Source organism: Hylobates moloch, unplaced genomic scaffold, assembly GCF_009828535.3.
Source record: "Hylobates moloch isolate HMO894 unplaced genomic scaffold, HMol_V3 SCAFFOLD_1, whole genome shotgun sequence".
Taxonomy (NCBI): Eukaryota; Metazoa; Chordata; class Mammalia; order Primates; family Hylobatidae; genus Hylobates; species Hylobates moloch.
The window spans coordinates 133116079-133139573 of record NW_026652276.1 but is presented as its reverse complement, the minus strand read 5'-3'; the positions used below and the strand labels follow the sequence as shown (position 1 = coordinate 133139573).

The 23495-nt window shown below is 35.3% G+C and overlaps 1 protein-coding gene across 3 annotated transcripts in view; it reads left to right on the top strand.

The window, feature by feature from the left end:
• SEPTIN7 (septin 7) overlaps window positions 1-23495 on the top strand; it is a 102718-nt gene that overhangs the window by 61994 nt on the left and 17229 nt on the right. For 2 of the 3 annotated variants that reach the window (XM_058445737.1, XM_032758325.2), the window contains exons 4-9: window positions 7851-7951; window positions 8816-8950; window positions 15314-15431; window positions 17895-17987; window positions 19296-19392; window positions 21276-21327. In XM_058445737.1, coding sequence (XP_058301720.1) covers window positions 7851-7951; window positions 8816-8950; window positions 15314-15431; window positions 17895-17987; window positions 19296-19392; window positions 21276-21327 — 596 coding nt within the window. Of the gene's footprint in view, window positions 1-4606; window positions 4767-7850; window positions 7952-8815; window positions 8951-15313; window positions 15432-17894; window positions 17988-19295; window positions 19393-21275; window positions 21328-23495 lie in introns of those variants that run through there. The other variant, XM_058445744.1, reaches the window with a different exon arrangement.

Sequence of the window (23495 nt, the reverse complement as noted above, 5' to 3'; positions counted from 1 at the left end):
AAAATATTGTTGGTGAGCTCTGCTATGTGATATATAGGACATGAGCAGAGAGGAGGCAAGTGAACAGTTCTGGCTGGAGTAGGCTTCATTGAGGCAGTGATGCTTTTAGCTGGATTTGAAGAAGTGGTAGTGATCATCCCAGTGCACAGGATGGAGGGACAGTCTGTATATTCTGGGCAGTAACTCATATATATCAAACTACAAGATGCAGTTTAGTAACTAGATCCCAAAGGAGTAATTTTGTGAAGTGAATTTCTTATTTCTCCTTTTCAATGTTTCTATTTTAGGATTTTTTTTTTTTTTGGTAACCTTTATAGGGCTTGAGATTTAAAATTACCTGCAAAATTATGCTCTGAAAACTTGATCCTACATGCTTATTTATTTTGTGATAAATACTGGAAATTTTAATCCTAAGCGAGAAAACGAACTTTGAACTTTCTTAATTTGGGTATCTATTATGAATACCTTAATTTAGGTATTTATGAATTTAGATATGCAAGGTAAAACTAACCACTACCCAAATTAATATACAGTTCATTTCCAGAACCCTAGTTTCTTCTGTGTGCTCACTCTCATTCAGTATTACACCCCCCAAAGATACACACCTTAACTGACTGCTTTCTCCATAGATAAATTTGCCTGTTCTTGAATGTTATATACATATACTTTTTTGTATCTGTTTTCTTTCAGTGAAGATTACGTCTGTATTATTTACTCATGTTGGGTGTAGTTCTTTTTCATCATCGTATGATACTCCATTGTGTGAATGTATCAGTATATCGTTTATTATTTATTTTAGATAAGCCTTTGGGTTTTCAGTTTTTTACTAATAGGAACATTCTTGTGTATGTCTTGGTGGACTTAGGCACTCATTGCTGTTGTGTGTGCATAAAGATGTAAAGGTATTTGAGTCTATTTTCTTTGATTTCTAGTGAGGTTGAACATGTCTTTTGCGCTCATTAACTGTTATTAAAGTGTTTTGATAATATTTTCTGTCGTTTTCTTACTGATTTATAGGAGTTTTAAAAATCTAACTAATAACCCCCTACATTTTAGATATTGCAGACATTTTCTCCCCAGGCAAGCATCTGTTAAAGATGTGACATGCCCTCAATTTATTAGAATTCTTACATTGGCCTAGCTTCAAAATAAATTGTCCAAACTTATTTTACCTTCCTTTAAAATAACACTTCAAAAATATCCTCCTCTGTTGTGAATATCTTCCCAGAAACTCTCTTTACCTTGAAAACAAAGGGGTAATGGAGGTAAGAATATCTCTAGGAGGATTTTTAAGACAGAGGCCTGTGCACCACTGTTAAATATCTTTTCTTTACCAAAAAGAAGACCTGTAACATTTGAGAACCAGATTGATCCTTACTAGAATCCTGTAGAAGTCCTCTTTCCTGATTGAACCATGGAGGTGTTTCTTTTATATACTGGAAACCACTTGAAGATCATCTAAACTCTTCTGCCTACTTACTCAGGAAAGAACATGCCATATTACAGACAGGGTCAGAGTCATTCAAGAAACCTGAATGTAGTTAGAAAATGAGAATGTAATCTTTTTAATAGTTGCCTGGCTCCTTACCAAGCCCAGTAGTCTAGCAGATGATCTGCCCTTGGAAGCTAATAAACTCTCACAGTAGAGGGGAGTGGCCACCAGTATTGTATCTCAGTCCAGACATATTAGACTGGTAAACATACAGTCCTGAGTTTCAAAAGACAAACGTTTATGAAAATGGGGAGAAAAACCGTCTCCTATTATGTAGCTGAATAAGGAGCAAGATTTTAATAAAGACCACGATCTCATATTCTCATCCCTGGGCATTATCTATTTGTAAAGAGACTTGTATCTTAGAGGAGATATTCATTCACATTCACAGTCTTAGAAGGAATGGGAAGCTGTGTACACTGAACAGAGAGCTGATTTTTAGCCTACTGTGTGTAAAATAGCAGTTCTGATTCAAGTGAAGTTTTCAGTATTGATAGAAGCTCATTAAGATTAATTCTTAACCTCTTATCTTGGACCTCAGGACCCTGAGTTATATCTGTGCATTTCCAGATGCGAGCTGACACCAGTCCTGGAATTCTTTATACCAGTGCTTCTGAAACTTTAGCGCACATCACAATCACCTGGAAGGCTTGTCGAAACACAGATTGCTGAGTCCCTTTGTTCATGGGTTGCTATATAGCAGGTTTGAGGCAGGGCCCAAATAATTTGTATTTCTGTTTAGTTCTCAGAATGTATTACTGCCAGTCTGGGTACTACATTTTGAGAACAACTGCTCTGCTGCAAACTGGTTTTATCGTGTGTCTGTCAGGGTGAAAGTAGGAGAGGGAAGTGTTTTACCTTAGTTCTTTCAGAATGTTTCAAGTGGAATGAAATGGTACCATGTTCCCTCCATTTTTTACTTATACATATATTTTTCCAAAAGATTGATGAAAATGAAGTGAAATAAAAAATTGAACATTTGGGCTCTGGTTCGTGTTTCAGTATCAAATACAGATACCCAGATTAACAAAATTTTTTGGAAAAATATTGCTTACAATGTTGTATGTATGTTAACAATTAAGCTTTATTTTATAATTTTGTTGCATTTGAAAATTTTTATTTATTTATTTTTGAGATGGAGTCCTGCTCTTTCACCTAGCTGGAGTGCAGTGGTGCAATCTCGGTTCACTACAACCTCCACTTCCAAGGTTCAAGTGTTTCTCCTACCTCAGCCTCCCGAGTACCTGGGATTATAGGCGTGTGCCACCATGCCTGGCTAATTTTTGTATTTTTAGTAGAGATGGGGTTTTGCCATGTTGGCCAGGCTGGTCTCGAATTCCTGACCTCACGTGATTCGCCTGCCTCAGCCTCCCAAAGTGCCAGGATTACAGGCGTGAGTCACCACGCCTGGCCTGCATTTGAAAATTTTTAAATCATACTTCATGTCACTGAAAGGGTATTATCTGTCCTTTCTTGGGAAGAAATTATCCTTTTTTCTGAGATTAAAGTCCATTTTAATTTTCTCTTAATGTATTAAGATAATTCTTTTGTGTAATGACACTGTTAGATTTTTTAAAGTTCTTAGTTGGAAACTTTACACTGTTCCCCTTTGAAACTTTTTATTGGTCCATGAAGTTTTCTTTTTTTTCCTTTCCGAGATGGTGTCTTGCTCTGTTTCCCAGGCTGGAGTGCAGTAGTATGATCTCAGCTTACTGCAGCCTCCGCTTCCTGGGCTCAAGCAATTCTCCTGCCTTAGCCTCCCAGGTAGCTGGGATTACAGGCGCGTACTACACCCGGCTAATTTTTGTATTTTTAGTAGAGATGGGGTTTCACCATGTTGGCCAGTCTGGTCTCGAACTCCCAACCTCAACTGATCCTTCCACCTCAGCTTCCCACAGCGCTGGGATTACAGTTGTGAGCCACCGCACCCAGCTGGTCCCTGAAGTTTTGTAAATAACTATTGTAGATGAAGTGGGCGCAAAAGTTTTGAAAGTGAGAAAAGGTGAAAGCAGTATGTACATCTCTAGGGTAACATACCTGATAGACTCCTTGAAAAATTTTCACAGAGCCCAATCAGGAAACTCTCCGGTTGACAGTTGGCCAGTTTTGAGTTTTTGAGCCATTCACATAACATATTTGAATACTTGTCTTAAGCTAAGTTTTGGGGCTACAATGATGATAGACAAAAAGTTCTCAAAGATCTCACAATTGTGGGAAAAATATGGACAAACAATTATGACTTAGTGAGAAAGATGCTTTTGTAAGGTGCTGTAGAGGTGACTTTGGCAAGGTAAATTTTAATGAAGTGGTAGCAAGATGGTAGTGGGTTGAGAAGTGAGTGGTGAGTCAGTGAAGATGGGTGATGGCTATTAAGGAAGGGATGAAAAGGGATACCTAGGAGTGAGTATAGAGGACTCAGAGAGTGGTTTGATGATTTCTAAAAGAGACCTGAGAATGGTTATATCCTGTGGCAAGTCATTCTCTAACAAATGAGAGATTGAAGATAGAGGGGAAATAGTGTAAACAGTTGTCAAGATGAATCTAAAATGGAAATTAATCAGTTCCCTAGAACAGATTGAGAAATTAGCTTTAGGAAAAAGATATATTTCACACAAACTGTACCATGGAAGGTACAGTGCTGATTCAGACAGACTGGGAATGGTCTCATTTTTAAGTGAGGATATGAGGTACTTCACTGAGCATTGTGACAGACATGGGCTTGGGAAGAGCCTACTGGGAAATGGGAGAGGCATGAGACTAAGGAGCACGTAAGAGGATTATTAGCAGGGAAATTCTTGTTGAGGTTGAAGGTCATGAATTTTATGGTATAGGAATAGAAAGATGGGTTAATCCAGAGTGGGATTTGAGTTGGAAAGGGAAAGAAATAAAGGTTTTGGGAAGGAGGTTGCTAATAGAAAATGAGAGGGGCAAGGGATTTGAGGTCTCAGCGTAAGGAGACAGGGATATGAGAGGTAGCGAGGTTCAGAATAGAAGGCCAAGTTAGAGTTTTGGGATCACCTTTCTTCTCAATAAAGTAGTTCTGGGTCTTGATGAGAAGGAAGTATTCTTTAAGCATAACTGTTTTACTATTGGTCACTTCCTCTTTCATTTTCTTGTGGAACACGATGAAACATGTAAGGTGACATTTGTCTTTTGAGCCAATAAATAAGCAAAATAGATAGTTCTTGTGTTTGAGCTAAGTGGAGTATCAGGCCATTCAAATGTCTTCAGAGTTTTGGCTGTAATGCTACCTCTTGAGCAAGTGAAGGTAGAGGTAAGCTCTTGACAGAAAATTTTAACCCTCTCTTCAAAATGTTATGTTCTTAATTAAATAACATTTTTTGTTTACCTTAATAAGTGGCATGTAAACATTAAGTTAGGTTAGTTTATATGAAGCTGTATAATAAACATTGTTTGACTTTTTTTCCTCAGATTCTAAAACCAAAAACTCAGTATACTGGAACTCTTGTATACTGTATACACTCAGTATTAGAAAATGAGTACCTTGGATTTCTGGAATCTCAGATGCCAAAAGAGGTCTCAATAGATTAATTATACATAGATGATGCATAGACGATAGCTTTAGTTTTATTTTTCAGGAAAAAACAGTTGAAAATGCCCTTGATTCATTCTTTTGGTATTAAATTATGCAGCTAATCTTAGAGAACCCTGAATGATGCCATAAAATATGTTGATGTGACCTGCTGAAGGAAAGTGCATGGGAAAGTGGCCATTTGGAATAGATTTGTTAAGAAAAGTTTGAAATTCTTGGACTTGAACTAATTTGTTTTCCATGGATCCCATGAGGATACTTGTAAAACCAGATGATAGGATACAGTTGGATCCTGTGAATGGCACTAGTTTACAGTTATGTTTTCTGGATCTCTTCCATATGTCACTGACTTCTTTGTATTTGACCATGTATGGATACACAGAATTTCGTAGGCCAGAGAAGAAAAGAAGCTTTATAAACATTCCTTAAAGTGTGTAAAATACCAATCTTCATTTGTCTTAGCAAGTCAATAAGTAATTAAGTTGTTGAACTGATTTTTTTTTAAAACAGGGAAATAGCTTAAAATTTAAGCTGTTAAGTTAAAATGTGTAATTGATATACTGCATATTACTGAAGGTAGAATGGGCTTTGTTTGGTAATAAAGGAACCAGAAATAGTTTGAAGTAAAATTGGGAGATGATTCATGTAGATTAACTATATTGTTGTGTCACTTTCTAGTATATAGTACTATGTTATTTAAAAGAGTAAGTAGGTAAAGGAGTGGTATGATTACTTTGGATATTTCTGCTTCTGCCACAGTTACCATGAATAAATGATCTGTCTTTATAAAGGAGATGGAGGTGAATTCAAGATATTGAGATGTTAGATTTGACTGGGTTGTCCTTTGGTTAGAAGATCACCAGATAAAATGTAAACCTCCTATACTAGATGAGATGATACCATTAAACATTTTTTTTGGCCCAGCACTTTGGGAGGCCGAAATGGGAAGATTACTTGAACCCAGGAGTGAGGCTGCAGTAAGCTATAATCTGCCATGCACTCCAGCCTGAGCAACAGAGTGAGACCCTGACTAAAAAAAAAGTTTTTCCTTTGATTCTTATGATCTCACACTGATGAATCTGATTGTTTTCTCTGAGTTATTTTGCCTCCCTCATGTTATTAGGGTAACCTGATAATAGACATGTTATCTTAGTTGTGTGGTATGTGACAGTGATCTCCTAAATATTACAACTCTTATTGATGTTTACTTTTTTAATCTACAGATTAATGATAATACATATTAATACTTAACATTCAGATTGCCAGTAGTATATATTTGGTGGGTAAATATCTTTTGGATCTGCAAAATTTTCACTGATAGTTTATATCAGGATCAAAGCAGTTTAAAGAACATTAAAAGATAAGAATTTGGCATCTTATTTCTCTAAAAGATAAGTCATGCATGTCCACATCTCAGGCAATTTTTTTCAGTTTTAATAAGTTTTATTCCTGATAATAAAATTTTTTTAACAGAAAACTCTTGATTGCTGTAGACCTCTGCTGTGTATTCGGTAGTCACTAGCCATATGTGGCTATTTAAGTTAATTCAAATTAAATAAAATTAAATATCAACTCCTCATTTGCACTAGTCAGATTTCAAGGACTAAGTAGCCACATGGACAAGTGGAAGGTGGTGTTCAGTTGCTGCTCATAATAGTTGATACCCCTGGATTTGGAGATGCAGTGTGGATACACAACAATTCCATCATCTCAGAAAGTTATTGGATAGTGTGGCTACAGACTTTTCTTGCTCAGCAATCTTAGTCTCTGCATGTTAGTCTCTTCATGCATCAGGTAGCATCTATAAAACATGCCGAAAGGAAGTAGGCTATCTCTAAAAGTGTCCCCAACTTTTTGTCTTGTAAATTAGCTTATCAGCATACTTGGAGCCTCTAGCCTTAATAAGGACTTGATATAAATGTGTTATCAGGAGAAAGCCTATTTTTTCTGGAGGAATTATTCCCTTTTCATTTGAATCCGTGTTTGCTTTATCTTGGGTTCCTGAAAACTGATACTTTGCATTTAACAGCAGCATATGCCCAGGATGAATGATAATACATCTTCTGATACAGAGCTTGAGGTTACAGAATATCTTAAATTGTTCCAGGAACTGTTGTTATCATGTAAGTCCAATAATCAGTTGGTAAGGTTTCACCCTACCAGAATACACTTTTTTTTAAAAAAAAACCGTCTGGACTTTTGCTGATTACATTGTCCAGAATGTGGAGTATCACATTTGAGAAAAGGATTGGATCCTAGCCCTAACGTAAATACAAGGGTAATACATCCATGCTGAGAAAGATTAAGGAATGATAGTAAGTTTATTTGAGTGAGTGGTTGGGGCCCAACTTGATAGAGAATAGTCCAGGAAGACATTTACTGTAAATGGTAGATTAGATGTTCTTCTCTGATTAATTACATTTGAACTCTGTGAATTATTAAATCACTCAAACTGCTTATTTGTATTATTAGATGCACATTTAAGTTATATAAGTACTACATGTCTTTAGTGGTGATCACTATTTTATCAGTTCCTCTGTCTTTATACCAAGTATGAGTCATAAACCCAGTATGAATTTGCCAAGAGATTGGCAGACTATTTGTATATATGCTTTTCTTTCAAATAATCTGGATTTCCAATGCCTGCCATCATCGATTCTAAAGATAATGTGGTAGTAGGTAGATTTAATTTGCTAACAGTTTCCCAGTTGGTTTTGATAAACTCGAACATCCCTACCATCACCCCTTATAGGAAATCACTGGTGTAATGTATGATATTAACATCTGCACCAATTACTCTTACAGGTGGAACAATCCAAAGTTTTAATCAAAGAAGGTGGTGTTCAGTTGCTGCTCACAATAGTTGATACCCCAGGATTTGGAGATGCAGTGGATAATAGTAATTGGTAAGAAGGGTTTGTCCTCACAACTTCGCAGTCCATTTGGGGTACTGGGGTGGTTAAACTTTTTCTTCTTAACATTTTAAAACTTCTCATCTTAGCAAAGGTCACCAAACTTCAAGAAACATGACTTGGGTTTGTATACCAACTTTGCCACTTATCTGACAAAGTTGTTTAACTTCTTTGAACCCGTTTACTTTTCTATAAAATGGAGATAATACCTATCATAAAATTGTTTTTAAGACGTATTCTAAAATAACATAGCTAAATAGAAGAATTCTCATTATTGTAAGAAATTTAAAACTGTTCGCTTTAATTTTATCCATTTGTATAAATTCTATCTCAATGCTAATTTAAACCTGATATTTAGACTTTCAGTTTTTCTGTAAGTCCAAAGTGAAGAAAACAACTATGAAATTTTAGTCTGAAGTAATTATCTTAGTATAAATAATACTTTTATTTTTGTTTGAATTCACATTGTTTTTGAGGTAATTTTCTGTCGACTCTTAAAACTCCCAAGTTCATCATGAAGTTTTTTTTATTATTTAAAGTAATCTCTCATTTGAAATTTAAAACTGAATATAATTGTTTTCATATTATGGAGTGTGTTATTATACTTATTAGTGTAAATAATATGCTAATATTTAGCTGTGTTTTGACAATAAATAGTTTATTTTCTTTGGAAAGTTTTGAAATAATAAAGATTTATTCAACATAATTTATATTTTTGAATCTTTATATAGAATAACTTGACATATCTTCTACTGGTAAATTCATTTTGCCTATTTGAAAATACTGATTATTGTCCTATAACAGTCATCAGTTAATTCATATGTAGAATTGCAACTTGTGTTTATTTGCGTTCTATAGCTGGCAGCCTGTTATCGACTACATTGATAGTAAATTTGAGGACTACCTAAATGCAGAATCACGAGTGAACAGACGTCAGATGCCTGATAACAGGGTGCAGTGTTGTTTATACTTCATTGCTCCTTCAGGACATGGGTCAGTACCTTGATACTTCTGATTCCTTTTTTTGTTGTTGTTGTTTACTGTTACCTTTATGTGCATACTTTAGTAATCTTTAAGTTTGTGAAGTACATACAACTATACCCATTATGAAGTACTAAATTTCATGTAGAAATGTCTTGGTTGAAAAGCCTTTTTAAGTCGTATATAAGCTAACAGTGATTTTACTCCTTAGTTCTTCATTCATAAGAATTTTCCCTGCTTCATGGAAATAAACAGTGTTGCCACCGTGGTTTGAGGTCTCAATGTGGCAAATTTAGCTTTCATGTTGACCACTCTGCTACTAATAGAAATACCAAATAAAGAGAAGCAGCCATACCAGTTAGACATATTCAAAATAAATCCAAAGATGCTATTTATTATAAATTTCATAAGAGATGATTATCAAAAACACTTGCATGCCAATGTTTTCTTGTGCCATTTCTTTCTACAATAAATCTATTTGGCTTCTGTTTCACCTTCGCTGTCATAGACGTGTTGTTTAGGTATCATATTGTCATTACTAACCTTTTGTTTATTAGGACTTAAGACCTAAGAATCTAGACATTAATCTGATCTGATTGTTCTGTTTGTTATAGTTAGCCGGTACTCTCTTTTTTTGTTCTTTGTACTTCCCCTGTCATTTTGAGTACATATATGTGTCATTGACAACTGCAGAATTTTCCAATTATTCTTCCTCAGTCTTTTCCTTTGGGTAAGTAACTCAGCATATATAATTCAGCCACCTGATGATTGTAACTCCACCATCTCTCCACCAAAAGAACTGTAGTAGCATCAGGCTAAATAGCATTGAGTTATCTAACACTCACATTACAGTAGTGTAAACCAATTCCTTCAAGTATACCTTTCTCTTCTATTTTTGGCTTCTTGTTCTCTTTTATTTTTTTATAGATAGGTCAGTGCCCATTATCACTCTAGATGGATAAGGGAGCCTTAATTATATACTTATATTTTTGCACTGCCAGATTGGAGTGTGGTAAAGATGTTTCTTCTTTTATATCTAATATTCTTTTACAGTGCTCTCAGTTTACATATTTAAATCACTAAACTGACTGACTTAAAAGGCTCAAAAAAAGTAATCTCAAAAATACAACACACTATATAACCTTTTATGAGTATTTATGTAGCTACTTGAATTTATATTTTTAAGTCATTCTCGTTTAACTTGTCAGAGCCTTTTCCTGTAAGCCAGCAGAGTGAAATCTTAACTTGCAGTTAAGTCAATAAAATTTGTCAGCTTATAACCAATTTTATTATTTTAGATCTTCTGGACTCTCTCCAAGTTTAGTGATTCTCATGAAATCACATTCCTCCCATCCCCTTGGGGAAAATTTTATTTCTTAAAATTGCATGGGAGATGAGAGCTTTTTTAAAAGGACAAATTTTTATATTCAAATGATATGTGTAGTGGCTTTATGCCATTTCTTATTTGTCACAAGGGGTAAAATGTTTAAAATTGCTATTTCTTATATAAAAAAAATGTGCCTTTGAACAATTTCTCAGTTTATTTTTAGAAATGGAGCAAAGTTTTGCCCTTTGGTACATGATACTGTGGATTAAGTGAAGGAATATGACACAGAATTTTATGTATAGAGTTCCAGATATCCTGCTCACTACAGACTGAAATTCCATGCAGTCTAATAGATGAATCAGAGCCTTTCCGTCTTGTCTGGGTAGTCCCTGGGTTCCCTTTTTGGAGGGATTTGTTTTTAGAGTAATTATAAATTGGTCCAACAGTATACTTTCAGTGCCTCCTACCTCCCTCTACCAAGTATGAACTGCATGCATGGCTAATTTATGATTTCAGCTATTATTGCTTCGTTTGCATTGTTCACTATTTTGTAATTGTTATTAAAATAAAAAACTGACTTGGAACATGAATTTTAAAATGGTGTTTTATCCTTCTAATATTGATTACCACTTTTAGAAAAATTGGTGTCATCCAGTGAGTTTTATACAGAAGGATTTTTTCTCTTATACATACGTACGTACGTACATACATACATACATACATAAAAAAAATTTGTCATTTTCCCTGTGGTTGTTCATTATGCTGTAGACTTTGAGGTTAAATAGTCTTTTCTCTCTAGTATGGGTTTATCTTCTAGAAACGATGAAGGATTTTCTATTGCCTAAAAACAAGATTTAAAAACTAAATTTATTGATGAAAAGACCAGCCAATATAAAACTAAATGGACAGAGGAAAAAATTCAACCAGAATGTAATATACGTTTGAACTAAATGTTTTCTGTTGCTGACATTTTGTAGGCTTCTGAAATTTAATGGGACTTTTACAAGGTTAACCTTCTTTCCTAAAGTTTAATTTTAAACTGACTTAAATATTCTTCGACCCTTTGGTTATATTTAAGAAGTTGACTTCCCTAATTTCCTTGTCATGTTTATTTTTAAATATCTTTCTTTCTAGAAATTGGGATATTGTAATAAATATTCAGCAAGTATTGTTTTGCATTTAAGTATAAAATCGTGTTATTTGGATTTTAATAGTTTATATTAAATGCCCTTAAGAGTTACTAAAATTTTAGATTAACTGAACTCTGCTTTTTTGTCACTAGATTAATAAGCAGGCTTATATCTGACATAACAGCTTAATGAGGTAGCAGCAGTTTAAATTTGTCATGAGTATAAATTGAAAAACCATAACAATTTAGAAATCTGAGATTGAATATTTCATGGCATTTATATTTAGTGTTTTATGTAATGATTAATGAAAAGAAGCAAAATTTAAATTTTTTTTCAAAAATGGATAGGTTCAGGCCAGATGCAGTGGCTTACACCTGTAATCCCAGCACTTTGGGGACCAAGGCAGGAGGATTGCTCGAGGCCACAGACTAGGCAACATAGTGAGATCCCATCTCTACAAAAAATTAAAAAGTTAAGGCTGGGCGCAGTGGCTCACACCTGTAATTCTAGCACTTTGAGAGGCTGAGGCAGGTGGCTCACCTGAGGTCAGGAGTTCAAGACCAGCCTGGCCAACATGGTGAAACCTTGTCTCTACTAAAAATACAAAAATTAGCCGGGCTTGGTGGTGGATGCCTGTAATCCCAGCTACTCAGGAGGCTGAGGCAGGAGAATTGCTTGAACCCAGGAGGCGGAGGTTGCAGTGAGCCAAGATTGTGCCACTGCACTCCAGACTGGGCAATAAGAGTGAAACTAAAAAAAAAAAAAAATTAGTTGGGCATGGGGGCACACTCTGTAGTCCTAGCTACTCAGGAGACAAAGTGGAAGAATTGGAGACTATGGTGAGCTATGACTACACCACTGCACTCCAGCCTGGGTGACAGAGCAAGACCCTGTCAAAAAAATAATAAAAATGAATAGGTTCTTTTAGTTAACACTAGTGAGGCAAGAACACAGTTTACAGATAATATAAACAGTGTTATTCCATCTACACACACTTTTTTCATTGTGCTCCCTATTCTCTGAATGCCAATGTCAATGTTCAGGGAATTTAAGACAAGGAGAATTAGAATAGGAGGCAGCTATCTTAATTCTCCATGTTTGCTTTCTCCCCCTCACTGTCTCTGTCTTTCTGCCTGTCAGCCTTACTACCACAGTAAAGTATATACAGTAATCTTTGTTAGTAAAAAGGACTGGACTATCTTATTAGTCTTAGGGCCCTAATCCCCCCCAATTTTTTTTTTTTTTTTTTTTTTGAGACGGAATCTCGCTCTGTCACCCAGGCTGGAGTGCAGTGGCGCAATCTCGGCTCACTGCAAGCTCCGCCTCCCGAGTTCACGCCATTCTCCTGCCTCAGCCTCTCCGAGTAGCTGGGACTACAGGCGCCCGCCACCACGCCCGGCTAATTTTTTGTATTTTTAGTAGAGACGGGGTTTCACCGTGGTCTCGATCTCCTGACCTCGGGATCCACCCGCCTCGGCCTCCCAAAGTGCTGGGATTACAAGCGTGAGCCACCGCGCCCGGCCAATCCCCCCCCAATTTTAATATGTATGTTTCTCTTTCTTCATTTTAAAATGTCAGGCAATTCAATTATTAGTATTAGTCAATAAAATTATTAACAGAATGAGACCTTTATTTCATTTTTCTCATGTTTTTATAAAAGTTAAGGAATACCACTTTAGAATGGTAGTCCTTTGCAAAATATTTCTAGTGTCTTCATTTATTCTTGTGAAACATTCAACTTTATTTAGTCCACAGTATATTCCAGATTTGAGGACTTTGGTTCTCATTTAGAATTACTAAAGGACATAAGGAAAATCACAGTAGCTTACTTTTTTTGTCAACAAATATTTGGGCACCTTCTGGAGTGTTAGATACCACGCTGGGTGCTGAGGATACAGATGAATTGAGATAAGGCCCTGACTGTAGAGGGTATTTCAGTGAGAAGATGGGAGAAACAAATACAGATGCTCCTCAACTTGGGACAGGGTTACATAAACCCATCATAAGTTGAAGATATGTTTAATTGCATAGCCTACATTTATTTCATCTAACATAAAACCTATTTTATAATAATGTGTTGAATATCTCATGTAATTTATTTAATACTGTACTGAAAGTAAAAAAAACAGAATGGTTGTATGGTTTCTATTCTATGTGTATTGCTTGCACACTATCAAAAAGTTGAAAAATTGTTAAGTGGAACTATAGTTAATGAGGACCCATCTGTATGCAGGCAGGCATTTACGGTACGGCACATTAAGTGTTGTTACCACATAGAAATATGCCTAGTCTTAGGTTAGAGAAGGATTTCCAGTGGAAATTGGATCATAAGCCAGTATCCTAAAGGATGAATAGGAATTAGCCAGGCCAAGGAGAAGGAGGATGAGAATGGAGGGTGTTCCAGCCAAGGTAGTAGCCTGTGGCCAGATGTCAAAGTATGATGTTTTCAAGGAATTGTAAGAAATTCAAAAAGGCTGGCACATTGGAAGTAGGAGGCGAAAGAAAGGCCAGGAATGCTAAGATATGAGGTTAGCTTGAGAATCTGTCTTCACAAGCTTCATAGGCCATTCTAGTTAAGGCATCTGGCCTTTAATAAGATTTTTGGTCAGGTCATAACTCTATAAGATTTGGATTTAGAAAGACCACTCTGACTTCAGTACGGATGATTTGTATTGTAGTTATTCATTCCAAAGGTCTTGGTGGCCTAGACTAAAGTAATGGAAATGGAGATATACATACATCATACACACACACATCTATGCACATACTATATATGGAATAGGATTAGAGGAGGGGAAGAATCCTAGGTTTCACACTTGAGTAATTGGGAAGATTGTAGTGCCATTCACTGAGATAGGAAGCATAGAAGAGGGAAAATGGGGGTTCAGATGAGCTTTTGATTTTAAGGAGCCCATGGAACACCCAGGTAGCATATCCACTGGGTAAACACAAATCTGGAACTTAACAGTGAGATATGAGCTGTATATGAAGATTTGGAAGTCAATTGACCAATTGAAGATAATTGAAATCTATTGTAGTCATAATAATTGTACTGAATGTAGAGTAAGAAGAGAAAGCCTGGTAGGGAATTCTAAAGAATGTACTTCTTAAGGGACTAGCTTACTAAGAGGATCCTGAAAAGTATCCTAAGAAAGAAGAGCTTGTGAGAGAATAAGTAATGGTAAGTACCATGATAGAAGTATTTAGTCACCTTCTTGAAAGTACAGAGGCAAACTAGAGGCAGCAGCCAGATTGTAATGAATAAAAGGGATGTTGAAGATTATCTTGTGAGCATCTTGTCAGAGAAAGATAGTTGGTCGCAAGAACTGAATGTAGAGTTGAAAGAGGACTACCATTTTTCATTTTTAAAAAATCCTCCAGCCTGGGCAACCTGGCGAGGCACTGTGTCTACAAAAAATACAAAAAATAGGCAGGCATGGTGGTGCGCACCTGTAGTCCCAGCTACTCAGGAGGCTGAGGTGGGAGGATCTGAGCCTGGGAGGTGGGTTGCAGTGAGCTGAGGTTACACCACTGCACTCCACCCAGGGCAACAGAGTGAGACCCTGTCTTAAAAAATTAAATAAAAAAATAAAATTTTAAAACCTTGTAAATTTTGAGTAATAAATATAGAGATAATTCTAGGAAATTCTATTAGGAGCCTTTCTGGTTTTTCCAATTCCTCTTTAGGGCCAAAACCCTGTGACCAGGGTTCAAGGGCAGGAGTCAAAGCCTTAGCCACTCCAATGCTTCTTGAAGTCCTGTTCTACCTAACTTTTGCTGGCCTAATACATCTTCAGAGTGTTTCTGATAAGTAAGTAAAGTAGTTACATTGTATTTAACTAGCATTGGGGATGTGAAGAATCTTGTTCTCCCAAACTGATCAATTCAGTCATATTAATTAAATACTGTGTATTTCAGACTTAAACCATTGGATATTGAGTTTATGAAGCGTTTGCATGAAAAAGTGAATATCATCCCACTTATTGCCAAAGCAGACACACTCACACCAGAGGAATGCCAACAGTTTAAAAAACAGGTGAGCAGGATGTGTTAACCCAGGTTTCTTATACCATTCTCATAATTTGCAGTTTTTAGTATTTTTAGTATAATGTGTTGCAATCCGTTCCTCTTACCGCTTTACTACATTGTCATTTATACTGTATTAAAAATAACTCTTCCATCTTCTGCCTTTGTCAGTTTTTAAATATGGCTGTTTTAAGTGTTCTGTAATAACACCCCCACACAGACAATTTCTTCCCATACTCTTTAGAATTTTTTTCTTTTGAATTATTTTCTTAGAATGAATTCCCAGGAAGCGGAGGCTGTGATTGTTTTTATGGGTCTTTATCTCCCCACTCCCCATTTTGTCGTGGTGCTTTCCCAATAATACAAATTTGTTTTATAAAGCGTACATCTGTTTCACTGTGACTTTGCCAGTATTATTATTTTTATTTTGAAAACTTTTTTGGAATGAAGTGGTACCTAATCGTTTCTTTGTCTTTTCCTTTTATTTTCCAGAAAGGCTGAACATTTTAAAAACGAAGTTGTTTTTTTTTCCCCCTTTTTGTAAACATCTGTTCAAATCCTTTGTCTTTTTGACCAGTAGTACTTGGTATTACCCGTATTTATTGATATGGGTTCTTTTTATTCTGGGTATTTAGTTCTCTCTCATTTTCACAATATTTTTTCTATTTTCTCTTTTGCTGCATATATCCTAATTTTGTTTTCAGTGCACTTTATGGGATATTTATAGTTTAAGTTATTGTTCAAACCTACGACCCTAAGATTGAGTCTCATGCTGTATGACTGAGCTAGCTAGAAGACCACTAAACGGTTTTTCTAGACTCATGTCTAGTTGTCTCAATAATATTGAGTTACACAGTCACACACATTTCTAATTTAATTGTGTTTGGTTCGTTATATATTACATTTTATGAAATGTAGGGTCAATTCTGGAACCTTTCTCTATTCCGGTAGTCCAAAGGCCAGTAGTATATTGTTTAAACCACAGCAACTTTTTGTAATATTTAAAAATAGATTGTAATTATCTCTATTGTCCATGTAGTCCTATTGTAACAAAATATTTTTTCACCTTTTTCAATATGAATTTCAGAATACCTTGAAACCTGTTACAAAAAGCCTGTTAAAATTTGGTTTGAAGTTATGCTAAATTCATATTAATTTTCAGAAAGTTTTAGTGCATAGTTTTTACTGTATCTAGTATTTTTCTGTTTTACACTTACCCATTCCCATTTTATTTTTATGTGCTATTTCTAAGTTTCAAGTACTATCATATAATACATTTCTTTTTGTTTATCGTGTATTTCGATTTGGATTTTTACTGATAACGGTAAAAAAGATGAATATGAAGTGACTTCTTCTTTCAAATTGGTCACATCCTGGTGGTTGTACTCAGGTCATTTTAATATACAACCTCTGACTAAAACCACTGCTTTTAGAGCTAGCTACTATTATTCGTTTTTCTCTTCATCATGTGTTTGTCAATTCCTCGTTTATTCTTTTTTTTTTTTTTTTTAAATATAGGTACATACCCTAATTGTAAAAGATGTGTGGTCCTATTTTTTTCAGTGACAATTTTACTTCTGTTTACTTCTGTCTAGTATAGTAACCATGTAACACAATTTGTTCAGGGTCCTTTTATAGCTGCTGGGAACCCTTGCCAAGAAAGTCGCACCAAAATATAAGTATAGGCAGGGAAGCTAGGTTTAGGTATATTAGCCATTGGTTTGTTATGAGTTCAAATAAGGATAGGTAGTTGAAAATTATTTGGATGTCTGTATTCTGTTTAGAATTTGGAGTAATTTTGGACATGATAATTTGATTTGAACTAGGTCATTTCTGATGTTATTAATAAGTTGTCTTCTTTAGTTTTCTGCATTCTCCTTATTAATTATTGAGCTTCTTAATTTCTAGGGTGTGTTTTCTCCCTGTGTGCTTCCCTAATCTTATACCTGTTGCTCCTCAATTTGTGTGTATGCACATGTACATGCAAGGATTTTTCTGATGAATATGCAGGGAGCAGTGCTGTACTTAGTTTTACCTTACTTTTGCCAGATTCCACTAAAAATTTTAGGTGAGTTTAGCCCTGTTTATTCAACTAAATAAGATACTTGGGAATTTATATCTAAAGGAAGAATCTCAGGCATTGTAAATAAATGACCTAAAGTCATTATTGTGGAAATCAGAGAAATCAGTTTCCGGAGTTTTACATCATTTTTGGAACTCTTCTGGTATGATAGCGATATGATTTTAACACTTGGAAGTAATTGGATTTGGTGTTTATATATCAACTTTACAGTTAAAAAAAAAAAAAAGACTAGCATAGTACTTTAATTTTAGATTACAATTTTGCATCGTTAAACAGTAAAGGATATGGAACCAAGGACCCATATAGGAATCGAAGAAGCATGTAATGAACATAAGACTAATGTACTAATTATGTATGGTGCTCTTTTGCTGACTACTTCTTCCATTTTAGATAATGAAAGAAATCCAAGAACATAAAATTAAAATATATGAATTTCCAGAAACAGATGATGAAGAAGAAAATAAACTTGTTAAAAAGATAAAGGTAGGTTCATCCCTGTACATACACTAAAGTAATCTGAGGCCTTAAAAACATACTACAACGTCCACAGGAAAGATCAAAAGTATCAGTGTTTTAAGTAGTTGGCTTACAAAATGCCTAGGGATATTTAATGTTGAATTCAACTTTATAATTAACTTTGAAGATTAGCTAGTATATATAATAAGGAATTGTATAAACTACTGAGGTGAATAACACAATTCTTATTTCAAATTGTGTTTAATTAAGTGGCTTTCATATTATGTAATTTTTTTCTCTCTTAAAAAACAAGTGATGAGAAAGGAGAGAATTCATTCTGTTGTGTTTTAATTGCCAGACAAAAATGTATTTATTTTGTCTCTATAAAAGTCAACCAAAATTACAGCTAGATAGGAGGAATAAGTTCTCGTGTTCTGTAGCATTGTAGGGTGGCTGTAGTTAACAGTAATTTAGTCTATATTTTCAGATAGCTAGAAGAGGATTATGAATGTTCCCAATACAGAAAAATAAGTTTGAGTTGATAAATATGCTAATTACCCTAATTCAGTCATTGCATATTTGTATAAAGGTGTCAGAATACCATACTGTACCCCACAGATGTGTACAATTATGTTTCAATTAAAAACAATAAAAAACAACCAAAAATTCACATCAACATATTTTCTGTATTTTTTCATGGTTTTCTACGTACTTTGGCCCTAAAAATGGTATACTGAATAATGGCATTATGTAGGCAAATATCTTGGAATAATGAAATTCTTATACATTGCCTGTGAAGAATTTCTGCAGTTGTATAAAATAGCTGCTTAGATATTCCTGGGAGCCACAGAATTGTGAAGGGCTATACATGGATGAACACAAATCCAGTCACCAGGATTTGAAGTTCCAAAGTTAGAGCTTAACAAATATACTATTACCTGCTTTAGGTACTGTTATAGTTGGTTTGTGATCAAGTAGGCAGGCTAGTCATTAGCCCCCCCTTTTTTTCCCCAAATGCCAATATATTTTTTACCTTTTATCCCTCCCAGGTGTGGGACAACTTTCTGTAGTGATTTTTAGTAAATAATTTGACCAGGAATATTCTTAACAATAAAGAGAAAATTTAATTTTATTTATTGTTTACCTTGGTGGCAATACCATGTGATGGCAGTTTACTAAATATTTGTTAAATGGCCTATAAAAACTAATGCAGAAACTATTGAAAGTAAATTTTTTTTTTTTTTTGGCTAACCTGTTGAGTAATGTAGCTTTTTTTATTCTTGAATTTGTGAAGACTGCAGAGATGTATTTGAACAAGAATACTTTGTTTTATAGGACCGTTTACCTCTTGCTGTGGTAGGTAGTAATACTATCATTGAAGTTAATGGCAAAAGGGTCAGAGGAAGGCAGTATCCTTGGGGTGTTGCTGAAGGTAAGATTTTCTTCAGTGAATGACTTTCTATAAGATCTCAAAACTGATTAAAATTGTATTTGTAGTAAGTAGTACAATATGCATACTGTATTGATATAGTCTAGATTTTCAAGGATAATACTCATTTCAGGTTCTTGTAGTCTCATTTTCCTCTTTAAGTACATTGATATTTTTCAAACCTGTATCCTACCAAGTCAGGCAATATGTGTTAAGTCCTAAAGTTGTAGTATAGGTTGAACATTCTTAAAGAGAAAATTCAAAATGTGAATTGCTCCAAAATCTAAAACGTTTTGAGCACTGACATGCTGCTCAAAGGAAGCGCTCATGGGAGCATTCTGAATTTTGGATTTTTGGATTAAGGATGCTTGACCAGTAAGTATAACACAGATATTCCAGAATTCCAAAAAAATTCAAAATACTTCTGGTCCCAAGCATTTCAAATAAGAGATACTCAACTTGCCCCACCCTGGCTGGCATCCTGCCTCCATCATTAAGTCTATTTCTGTTTTCATATTTGAAAACATACCTAAAATTCAGGGGTGCTTTACCTGGGGCCCAAAGTTTGCTCCCAGGGAATCTAATAAACCTCCTGGAATCAAACATTTTGGAGAGAAGGCCAGTCACTTTTATCGGAATGTCAGATGGTCATGGATCCTCAAGAATGATTGAAGAAATTTGTAAGCCCAGTTAAAACATTCACAGTCTTCTTTCCTCAGTGCAAAAGTTGCACTTTTTGATATCGCATATTTAGAGTAAAAAAATTTCATTAATAAGAGATCCTCTTTACTAGTTTTGTAAGGAGTTTTTTTATTTTTTAACCTGCTATCTTAAATTATTAAGGGTTAAGTAAGGAGTTTTAAATACCAATAAAATCTTAGTTATAACACCAAGCCTCAGAAGTCCTTCCTCTTGGCAATAGGTTTATTGTATTGGTTTAATCTGATATTTAATCTTCTGTATTATAGTAAGCTGAAACCAAACTTGAGACTTGATTGTTTTAGCTGTTTGTTGCTATTATTTTTGAACTTTGTTTTTTTTTTTTTTTTAAGAGACAAGGTCTTGCTATGTTGCCCAACTGGTCTCAAACTCCTGAGCTCAAAGTGATCCTCCCACATCATGCTCCTCCCACATCACGTCACTATAAGCACACACCGCTGCCCCTGGTTTATTTCGAACAATAATTTTTAGGATATTGTTTCAAGTAACTGTCCTTATTGGCAATTTTCCCATCAGTGACCCGTGTACCTTGTGTACCTTGTTCCCAGCTCTCTCTATCATGCCCAGGCAACTTTCAGTTGCTGAGCTGAGGCTTTAGAAATTACCCCTTAAAAATACGCCCCGGAGAAATTGATTTGCATCTCTCTTTTGTAGTTTACCCCTCTACTCCCAAGTAATATTCCTATTTGTGATACATTCTTTAAAAATAATGTAATAAATTTCTTTAAAAATAATAATAAGTAAAGAACCTTAAAGTTTTTGGCTCCCTTTTTCATTTTGGTTACCTTAAGATTTTTTCTAAAGTGATTCTCCCTTTACTCACACCACTGAATTTTTTAAATGTATTATAGAATAAATATATTTTTTACCTGTAATAAGAAAATACATGATTTCCCCTTTCAGAATTTCAAAGTTGTTTCTGGAGAGCTCATTTGTTAGGTTTACATATCTATTTCTGAGGATTAAACTACAATAAGGCAATAATAGAGTACACTTCTCTGTCATGCCCTTACATTGAGTACTATGTTAGTGTTAAATCTCAAAAAAATTGATCTGTTTTGCATTTCCTCTCCTTGTTTTTTACGCCCCAAGTTCCTGTGAAATAGTTTTTGAAAAGACTAGGTTTAGTGGAAATATAATGTATGCGGTCTGTTTTTTTCTTACAGTTGAAAATGGTGAACATTGTGATTTTACAATCCTAAGAAATATGTTGATAAGGTAAGTGCAAGCAATGATGGAAATAGCATAAGATTTTCTTTCCCTAAGTAAGAGTTGGACAGATTTACTTTTTGCCTTCTATAAATGTAGCTAATTTAAATTTATATCTTCAGTCTAGCAATGAAGTAAACACTACGTGTAGATGATTCTTTCTCCAAGGTTTTGAAGTCATGAGCAAAAGTTGCAAAATAATTTGTCTAGGGATACATAGGAAAATTAGTCTCTTTATCATTATACTTTGTGTTGAGATTTAATACTGAAATAACTATGGAAAGTGAAGTAGACGAGGCTCTTTTTTCTTAATGTGAAAACCTTGTGAAAACTATATAAGAGAAGGCTAGTTTTTGAGTCCAAAGCTAGAATTTGAATGTTAAAAGGTGCACAGCCCGGTAGCTGGTGAATAGGGCACATTTTATATACTGGAACATAGTGAACAAAACCAGTCTTCCTACCAGGTGAGAAATCCCTAAATTGTGTCTTGCACACCTGCTGAAAGAGAAGGAAAGCCTATGGGAACAGGACATCGAGGCCATCCTGATTAGAGGACCAGGACTGGTAAAGAGGATCTCTTACTAATGAATTAGAAAAGCAGCAGCAGAGAGGAAATCATGAAGAAAAAGGGTAATAGGACTAGAGATGTTAGTAGACAAGGAACAGAAAGGGCATCAAAATGATCCTCACTGTTTTCATGTTGAGACACATTCATTCCTCTCCCTACCTCGCTCCACATTTCCCACTTTTCTCTCTTGCTTCTCTACGCCTTTACCACATACTCTTTTTAACCTTCAGTTTTAGATGTCTGTGTTAAGTTGATATCTATTAATTTTCATACCTCTACCCACTTTCCCAAAACATAAGAATCTCTTTTGCTGTGTAAAGAAAGGTAGTTACATAAATATGGATAATAGTTGGAAATCATGGAATAACAAGAAGGTCATTCTCAAGGTGAGAAGTGAGGGGGAAAATTTAAGAGAGTCAAACTGCTACCTCAAGAAATAGAGGTGAGAGTGAATTTTGAAATTAAATAAATGGCATGTGATTGATCTTTATTTTCAAAGGAGCAGGTGTTCTTGGTAGGAACTACATGATAGGGTTGATTCAGCAGTTGGGGTTGCCAGGCCTCACTTAGTGGAGAAGAGCAAATGCACGAGAAAGTCATCCTCTGGGTTTTGAGAATACAACACTTCAGGCTCTATTATGAACTATTCCCTTCCTCTTCCATTCTTAAGGTGTGACTTCAAAAGAATACATATTAATAATATAATCTGCTATGACAGTATATAAGTAGAGAATGTTTAATAAATACTAATTACCATTGCATTCCTCTTGTTTTTAAATCTTCTATGGTACTTGCCCAGTGCTTGACACGGTGGCATTCTGTAACTTTTTCTTGTGTATTTTAAAAGCATACAATCAATAATTGCCTACATACCTAAAGCACTGTAGAGGGGAAAGCTATACTGAGCCAGAGGCTGCTGTGTTGAGATGGAGTCTCACTCTCTTGCCCAGGCTGGAGTGCAGTGGCACGATTTTGGCTCACTGCAACCTCCACCCAGGTTCAAGTAATTCTCCTGCCTCAACTTCCTGAGTAGCTGGGATTATAGGCATGCGCCACTACACCTGGCTAATTTTTGTATTTTTAGTAGACAGGGTTTCACCATGTTGGCCAGGCTGGTCTCAAACTCCTGACCTCAAATGAGCCGCCTGCCTCGGCCTCCCACAGTGCTGGGATTACAGGTTTGAGCCACCACACCCACCCAGCCCAGAGGCTACTTTGAATATTCGAAGGTTCACAGCCTGGCAGCTAGTGAGGGACCTCCCTAGTATAAGCATTACAGAGCAAATTGACCATGCCTGCAGGAAGATTTAATACAGCAGAGCAGCAAGACTTTTATGCCTAAAAATTCTAAAGTTATTATTAAAAAGATGTATATTTAATTTAGCTCATGTCTTTAAGACAAAGTCATCTAGTGGATATTTAATAAATACTTGAAGGAAGGAAATACAATACCAATACCAATATTACAGATGTCTGTAAATCCCAAATAATTGAAATCTTGCAGGTCAAAGGAATAGTGATTGCTTCTAAGAAAGAGACAAGTTCAAAGAAGTTCTCTTGCTAATTAAGAGAACTGACTTACTCCAGGCAAACCAAGGAAGACGATGGA